We start from the raw sequence: 9,548 nt of genomic DNA, 5'->3' as shown, positions 1-9,548 counted from the left end.
ATATTTCACGCGATTTATAATTCGATTTATTTTCAATTGTCCACGCCGCATAATGCTTGTATACATAAAGATCGTTTCTAAATATATAAATCACGTGTATGTACATCAAGTGAAACCTTATTAGAACGACTGACGGCTCGTTATTCAAAATCGACCGATCACTGACTAACTGTTGATTAAATGTTGGAGTATTTCTCTGCTTACCGTGTGTATTTCAGTTTATTTTCATTTGGGAATCATATAAAATGTTCACATAAGATTCTAATGAAAATAGGCGAGCCATTAGGATTTGTCGGTTGTAAAAATAAGCTAGAGATCCGGTTATTTGAAGTCGCACGTGGCGGTTTAGTTAAATTAAAAAATAATATTATTTATACTATTATAATTTATATGAGAGCTGAGATGGCCCAGTGGTTAGAACGCGTGCATCTTAACCGATTATTGCGAGTTCAAACAATATATGTTCTTAATTTGTGTTTATAATTCATCTCATGCTCGGCGGTAAATGAAAACATCGAGAGGAAACCTGCATGTGTCTAATTTCATCGAAATTCTGCCACATGTGCATTCCACCAACCCGCATTGGAACAGCGTGGTGGAATATGTTCCGAAACTCCTTAATGGAAGAAGAGGCCTTATCCCAGTAGTGGAAAATTTACAGGCTTTTACTTTACTTTACTTTTATTATTTATACTATTTTCGATGTATCGAAACTAGCATTTATTTTTTTATAGTTAAATTAGCAACCTGGCCCGATTTCAATGCATAACATACTACAGATTTTTTCTTGTTTCCTTGCTATATTATCCATTAGCAACAGGACCCGGCTTCGCATAGGTGTAATGTTGATACTAAATAGGTATGCTAAAGTGATTATCTTACAACGTTCGTCTAACCGACGTCTAAAGAATGTCTTACAACGTTCACAGGTTTTCAATCATTAGACAATACAGAGTTTGCAATATAAGCGCAAAAAATATGATTATATACGAAATCAGATTCGCAACTTCTAAAATTATCAGTGTTTGTTTACTATATTGTCCGTGTATTGTATTGTAATAAAACTACTCACGTAACATTTAATTATTTCAGTATATTAATTTATCACTTGATACAATATTAAGTATCCGCTTAATATATTAAAATTAACTAGTCTTCACCACTATTCTCACAAGAATGTCCTTTTTTTCTTTTTCGTTCCCAATCAATCCCTCTTGTGTTCTTTTTCTCGTGCCAGGCGGTACCAGTCGCCACACCACGCCACGCCACCCGAGGAAGGCACGGGCTTGCACCAATATGTTGTCGATAACCGAATCAATAATAATACTTAAAAATGTTATTTAATTTAAAAACAACGTATTTAAAAATTAAAGCAGTACTAAATATTATTACTTCAATTAAAATTATTTAAAAATCATGACATTCGGCCATCCGACATCGTGCCGACTCCCGGCGCACGACATGCTAATCATTATAGTTTATATATAAATACACCCTTTGCTAATATATGACAATAATTGGTTGTTATATTATATAACCACATAACACTTAGCTCAATTCTCAACACAAACTTAACTCTACACTATATAATAATGATACATAAATTTAAGAGTACAACTCAAAGGTTAGCGCGCTAATAATCCTACATACAACAAATCATGACATTCGCCAATTAAGCTAGTAATCGAATTATTTATAAACATATTATATAGTGAATATTGATAGTTTGAAATAATTAAAGAAAATAGAGCGATTACATTGGAATAAATCATTTGTGTTAATTCATACATTACATATTATAGTTACATTTATATTTGTTTTCATTTCAACAGATGTGTGTAGATCACACAGTGAGTAATTTATACATATACATATACATATATATGCACATACACACACATATGAACATATACATAATATTTTTTTTTTTCATTTAATAAAACACACGCTGTACCAAAAATAATTGTTTACAGAAAAAATATTTACATGGATTTAGTATAAGACCCTGTACACATACATTCAAGCGCTATTGTGATCACTATGCTCACTGGAACTGTTATTGTCTGAATTATATACCTCCAAAGCCTGTATATGTATCCAGGGTCTCATCCTGTCTGCCGCTATTACAGTCTTATAGGGCTTGCCCGTTCTATTGAAGCCTGGGACATCGGCTATCGTATATCTATCGTTTCCTAGAACCTCTAGTACTTTATAGGGACCTATGAACTTTGACAAAAGCTTTGTGCTCTTCCCATCATTGGCAAAATTGTTTCGCAATATCTTTACCAGGTCACCGACTTTATACTTTACAGCAGAAATTCTGTTTTTATCATGTCTTAGTTTCAATTTTTCTTGCTCATTCTGTATGTTAGAGCTAATATCTTGTCTAAGTTTTTGTAAATTAGAAGTCATAGATTCATCTATAACATTAAGTTTATTTGCCAAATGATCCCGCATTTTGAGTCCAAACAAAGCTTCGGTCGCCGTTTTTTGTGTTGAGGCATTCACAGTGTTGTTAATGCCCCACTGGATTTTCCCCAGGCACTTGTCCCAGTCGCGCTCGTGGCCAAAAGAATTTTGTGCCGCTAGTGAATTAAGAATAGTCTGGTTGAATCTTTCGGCTTGACCATTGGCTCTGGGACAAGCGGCCGCATTCAATACATGCTTAATTCCTTGTCCCTCACAAAAGGTCTTAAAGGCTGTCGACGTGAAAGAAGTACCGCGGTCAGATATTATCCTTGCCGGAATACCGAAATCATAAAATATTTTCTCAAGGACTTTGATAGTGGTTTTGGTTTTAAGATCTTTTACTGGTCTAACGAACACGTATTTTGTGAAAGCGTCGACTACGGTCAAAATGTGAGTATTACCATCCTTACTGCGAACAAATGGCCCTAAATGATCCATATGGACAGTGTGAAAAGGTATATTAACATTTTCAATTGGGTATAAATGTCCAGACTTTCGTTTTGCTGCAGTATCTTTATTGTATGCACACTCTAAGCAAGCCGCTACATATTTTTTTTTACAAATTTTCTCAATTTTGGGAACCAGAAATTGCTTTGTATCCTTTCTAGCGTTTTAGAATAGCCGTGATGTCCTACTTCGTCATGATTAGCCCGACATACTTGCCACCTTGCACTTCGTGGCACAACAAGGCGTAATTGGTCATCTATTTTTCTATAAATAACGTGGTTTTTAACAACGTAATTTTTGCGAATATCCCGGCACTCTAGGTCGTCTTCCGGTTTTAGAATTTGCGAAATACGCGAGATGTCGGGGTCTACTCTTTGTAAACTTAGAAGCCAGTTGTCCTTCTCTATAGAATAAATGTTAACGGATAAATGTTCCTCTGAGTTCGCGGGCCGAGTGGTATTTCGACTGAGAGCATCAACATGCTGCATTTGTACCCCGGTCGATACTTTATACTAAAATCAAATTCGCTTATTTGCAGCCACCACCTCGCTATACGCGGAATTAAATCTCTTTTTGTTAGTGTCGTTCTAAGTGCAGCACAATCGGTGAAAATCTTAAAAGGTATGCCCAAAAGGTAAACCCTAAATTTTTTTAGAGAACATACGACGGCTAGGGTCTCTAACTCATAGGAGTGCAAATATCTCTCCTCTGGAAGACGGCTGGCGCGTTAGCGAGTCCGAAGGGCATTCTTAAAAACTCATAATGCCCATCAGGCGTGACAAAGGCGGTGAGATGTCGGCTACTTGGAGCCATTGGGATCTGATAATATCCTGATGCGAGATCGAGGGTGGTAAAGAAGGTATTCCCACTAAGATTAGATAACTGATCATCAATGAGAGGAAGAGGAAACCTATCTTTGACTGTTTTATTGTTCAATGCCCTAAAATCTACACATAGTCTCTGCTCACCGGTTTTTTTCTTTACCATTAAAATTGGACTAGCATAATCAGACTTTGACTCTTGAACGATATTGTTTTGTACAAGTTCATTAACTGTTTCTCTGACCTTTTCACGTTCGGAATGAGATAGGCGGTAGGGTCGGTAAACAATCGGTTTGTTATCCACGAGATCAATTTTCATTTCCACGTCAACAGCACAGCCTATCTCACCCAAGTTGGTAGCGAAACAGTTCCGGTATTTCTGAAGTAACGAATAAAGCGCATTTGCTTGACTATTGTCAAGACCTGGTCCAATCTTAATGTCGGCTTTATTGAGGGGTTCTATCGTAGAGAAATTCTCTACAATCCTGTTAATCTGGTAAGCAGGCCGTTCAACAAAGGGATTTGCTCTAGATATCAAGGCGTCCTTTTCAAAAGTTAAAGTACTATCGGACAGATTGGAAATAATGACCCCACCTTTGCCGCAACAAATACGGTAAGCGCCCGGCAACAACCGGTATTCCTTCCGTGGTTCGACTGAGTTATAGCCCCCAATATCTCCGGTAAAATCATGATCTATTTGCACAGGGACAACGCCGGTTTTCGAAATGTTAGTGGTATCGGTAACGTAAAGTTTTAATGTATCCTCATCGTTATCAAATGGAATTTTATTAGGACTTAGATAGAACGTCAGATTGTCACTATTCTTTAAGACTGTAACGAATGGCTGTTCTGTAAAGTTTTGTCCAATAATCACATATACCTGCATGTGCGCGTCATCAACCACTAATACTTCGATAATCGATTCAATGTCATCAACCCTCACAGAAACGAAGGTTTTGTACAAAGGTATTACAGAAGACTGACCAAACCCTCTTACAATTGGAATATTGTCATAATTTTGTACAAGTTTCAAAAACTTTGCATCGCTTTTACGCAAAAGAGTACATTCACTCCCGAAGTCTATGTAGGCTTTGAGAGAATGGTCATTGATTGTGATAGTTTTGAAGAACTTACTGTTAGGCTCATTAGTTGTGTCAATTTTTAAAGTGTTTTTTTTTTTCAAAATTCTCTACGTTATTGTTTGAATTACGATTTGTGGATGTTAAGGAGTCAAGCCTGCATCGGTCGCTGTCATGTCCTACCCGATTACAACGTTTGCATATTGTTAGCGGCTTAGTGCATTTAAAATAAGGATGACCTTTAACGCGACAATTGTAGCAAATTACAGAATTTAAATTTGAGTTGCTGGCACCCGTATTGGTGTTTGCAGAGTTGTTGGGCTTTTGAAATGTGCGTTCACGCGGTCTATTATTGTAACTCATAGCCTGTTGTGGTTTTTGGGAAGAAAGGTAAGTAAGCAAATCTTCTGGTTCCGTACTATCGAGAGCCTGTGCCCCATTCCTAACAGATCGGTCGCTTATGCCGTACACAATACAATCAACAGCCTTCTTACCAGTAATTTCACACATACTTAACAAACCCAATTTGTCATAAAAATATTCCCGCAAGCTCTCATCATTACGTGATGTGCGATTTAACATTTCTTCCAAGAGACGTCCGTAATTTTCGTCGCTGGGGAATGCCTTGCATAATTTCAGTTGCCACTCGTCCCAAGTAAATTTGACCGTCTGCAAAGACTCAAACCATTTCTTAGCCAGACCAATTAGCTTTTGTAAAGAGTAGTGTATTGTCTGCTTATCCTCCCAACCGTATATAGAGGCACATTCGTTTACTTTTCGCAGCCAGCAATCAATAGTTTGGGTCCTGCAGGACGGGTCAAATTCAGGAATAACATTATTAAAATTATTGTTACTACCAAAATTATTCTTTGTTGACTCTCCCTTCCATTTGGACAGAAGTTTCAGCACGTCCCTAGAGGTTAGCCTGCTTGATAGCTTACGCGTCCTTCGCGGTGAAGACTCATCAGCGGATGATGACGAAGAAGACGAGTTCCTTCGCCTTCTTCGTTTACTCGCCTTCTTCGGCCGCCGTCGCTTTGGAAGCGTAACCGGCGGCGTGTCCGCTTCATGATCAGATGACATTGCCAGTAAATTCTAAAACGTATAAATATTCTCTGAGACGTAATCTGTTTACCATACTATGTGCAAAAACAACAATAATTTCAGCTCAGCTACATATGTACATAGTCCATCTCCTAACATTATCCGATGAACACACATAGTTCACCCCCTAACATGATCCGATGAACAAACATAGTTCACCCCCTAACTTTATCCGATGAACAAACATAGTTCACCCCCTAACATTATCCGATGAACACACATAGTTCACCCCCTAACATGATCCGATGAACAAACATAGTTCACCCCCTAACTTTATCCGATGAACAAACATAGTTCACCCCCTAACTTTATCCGATGAACAAACATAGTTCACCCCCTAACATTATCCGATGAACAAACATAGTTCACCCCCTAACTTTATCCGATGAACAAACATAGTTCACCCCCTAACATTATCCGATGAACAAACATAGTTCACCCCCTAACATGATCCGATGAACAAACATAGTTCACCCCCTAACTTTATCCGATGAACAAACATAGTTCACCCCCTAACATTATCCGATGAACAAACATAGTTCACCCCCTAACTTTATCCGATGAACAAACATAGTTCACCCCCTAACATTATCCGATGAACAAACATAGTTCACCCCCTAACATTATCCGATGAACAAACATAGTTCACCCCCTAACATTATCCGATGAACAAACATAGTTCACCCCCTAACATTATCCGATTCTATAATACTTTAAGACTAGAGAATAAGAGAATAGAGATCAATAAGATAATTTATTAGTAGATGGACACAGAAAAAGAAAATCAGCATTGGGATTTATTAACCAAGTAAATGTGTAGTCAGAATGGTAGATTATTTATAAGAATAAAAAAAATAAAAAAAATATCATCATATTTTTATTATATATATTCTATGTTAAATATTTTAATAAGCCGGTCAACAGCTTAATTCAAAAAGAAATAAGCTATATCAAGATTATTTGTCTGCTGACAGTATTAAAAATTCATTAATTAATTAATAGTGTATAATTTACCGCTGTGGGCGTTAAAACAACATCCTCACAGACAAAATGTCTCGATAATATTTGCTTAAACATACCTTTTTATCCGGTCCGTGTCACTTCTGAAGTGTAATAAAACTACTCACGTAACATTTAATTATTTCAGTATATTAATTTATCACTTGATACAATATTAAGTATCCGCTTAATATATTAAAATTAACTAGTCTTCACCACTATTCTCACAAGAATGTCCTTTTTTTCTTTTTCGTTCCCAATCAATCCCTCTTGTGTTCTTTTTCTCGTGCCAGGCGGTACCAGTCGCCACACCACGCCACGCCACCCGAGGAAGGCACGGGCTTGCACCAATATGTTGTCGATAACCGAATCAATAATAATACTTAAAAATGTTATTTAATTTAAAAACAACGTATTTAAAAATTAAAGCAGTACTAAATATTATTACTTCAATTAAAATTATTTAAAAATCATGACAGTATACAAAAACCTTCCTCTCGAATCACTCGATCTAAGCGTACATAGGGACAGACAGCGGTAAGCGACTTTGTTTTATACTATGTAATGATGATTTAAATAATGTATCTGCGATGTATCCAGTGGGAGTAAGCGGGCAGATCAGATCGTTTCAAATATCGATATAAATACGATTTCAAAGGCTACCTTTACAAAGTTTACTTTCAGTTAAAATCTTTTCATAAATCAATGAATAAATTCCATCACGTCTTATACTCGGGTTTCCGATAGCTCGGAAGTTTTCAATGAAAGAAAATGAGAAGTAATAGTTTCTTTTAGTACTTCTAGTTTTATAACTTCTACGTTTAATAAATCATAAGTTTTGATTTATTTGTTTTCGATTAATTATATATTGTTTTTATATCTACCATCACCTTCGATTTTTTATATCTCCCTTGCTTACCGGAGTCGAGATGGCCCAGTGGTTAGAACGCGTGCATCTTAACCGATGATTGCGGGTTCAAACCCAGGCAAGCACCGCTGATTCATGTGCTTAATTTGTCTTTATAATTCATCTCGAGATCACGAGATGAATTATAAAAACAAATTAAGCACTTGAGTCAGCGGTGCTTGCATGGGTTTGAACCTGCAATCATCGGTTAAGATGCACGCGTTCTAACCACTAGGCCATCTCAGCTCTGAAGAAATAAAAGCATTAGAGTTTAATCATTTATGAGTCCAAGGAAGTACCGTCACGTGAATTGTCTCTAAAGCTACCGCCACACATGTGACTGACGTTGTGTATATTCGATCTCATCGTACTTCATTACATAGTATAAAATAAAGTCGCTTACCGCTGTCTGTCCTTGTGTATGCTTTGATCTTTAAAATTACAAAACTGATTGTTGTGCATTTTTTTTAATAGATAGATTGATTCAACAGGAAGTTTTATATGTATAATACATGCACAGTATAGTAGAGAAACATTAATTATATTAGATGTTTCTTAAATGATGTAAATAAACACATTTTTTTTATCTTACGAAATAGATAAAAAATCATGAATAAATGATGAATATTTTATAGACGAATATATTACAGATTTAAAACACACGGACATTGCTGTTTGTATTGTATTGTAATGGAAAGTTGTATGATATTGTGTAGTATATTTAGTATCATCATTGCACCCGCGCATTCGGCGGGTAGCTAGTATATTATAATATATGAGGTATTATGAAAGTATCAATAAGATGAATATAGTAAGTATGGGTACGACTTCCTCGCATATAGAATTTCCAATTCAGGCTTTTTCGAATTGAACATTACCAAAGTATTAAAACTTTTTATCTAAAGTTATGTAGATCTTAAAAACGTCTACACGACTTTCAGCATATACTTGTCATTTTACAATTCCAACGATTTTTATCTTGCAGCTTGTAAAATATAACATTTGTTAAGTTTAGTTTAAGTGTCGATGTCCACTCAAAGCTTCGCGAAAAACGATCTTGATCCTTTGCATTTACTACCTATCGTTCGCTGTAGTTGACGGAAATTGCTCAAGGATTTTTTGGTCGACAATTTAACGTTAGGCTTTTCCAGGCCAAAAATTGTCTCTCTCTGTTGATTTACATTGCCAAACGGATTTTAATGACTGAACTTAAACGTCATCAAAACAAATAACATCATAATTTTAAACGTTTTACGTAGATTACATTGGCTCTTTGTATCAGTAATTTATATCGTTTTTATTACGGAAAAATGTGTTGAGCTAGCACGGCTTAGCATAGCAAGGGCGAATAGATCGGCGAATATTTATGTGTCATTGGTTTAAAAATTTCTCGGAATAAAATCCTTATTCCTTCACATCGGAACGTGAAGCGAGCGCTATGTAGGAAAGCATTTCTGATGTAAAATTCCATCTCTTACACGAGTATTGAACTTACAAAGACTTTTTATTATTTTTGCTATCCAACGAACGTTTGTGACTAGACAAAACATCGGTGTATAAATGAAACCGGGCGTTGGAACACGTTTAGTGTAAATTAATTACGATTTTCAAATGTTAAGATTGTATGATTTGGTTAATTTCATTGTGAATTCACTTCCATGCAGGCTTGTCTCATCATTACATACATGATGATTATTCTAAAAAAAAGCGTATGCCACAATT

General features: G+C 36.1%; 1 protein-coding gene across 1 annotated transcript; it reads right to left on the bottom strand.

Annotated features, from left to right (window-relative positions):
- Nucleotides 1–4,410: 4,410 nt before the first annotated feature.
- Nucleotides 4,411–7,152, bottom strand: LOC124535815. Its single transcript, XM_047112177.1, has 2 exons — nucleotides 7,000–7,152; nucleotides 4,411–5,911 (listed from the first exon to the last, which is right to left on the bottom strand). The coding sequence occupies exon 2, from the start codon at nucleotides 5,897–5,899 to the stop codon at nucleotides 4,892–4,894; it is 1,008 nt and encodes a 335-aa protein (XP_046968133.1). The 5' UTR covers nucleotides 5,900–5,911; nucleotides 7,000–7,152; the 3' UTR covers nucleotides 4,411–4,891.
- Between the last annotated feature and the right edge of the window lie 2,396 nt (nucleotides 7,153–9,548).

Source organism: Vanessa cardui, chromosome 15 (assembly GCF_905220365.1).
Source record: "Vanessa cardui chromosome 15, ilVanCard2.1, whole genome shotgun sequence".
In the NCBI taxonomy this organism is placed as follows: Eukaryota; Metazoa; Arthropoda; class Insecta; order Lepidoptera; family Nymphalidae; genus Vanessa; species Vanessa cardui.
The sequence above is the reverse complement of the archived record's forward strand: the minus strand, read 5'-3'. Positions and strand labels throughout refer to the sequence as shown.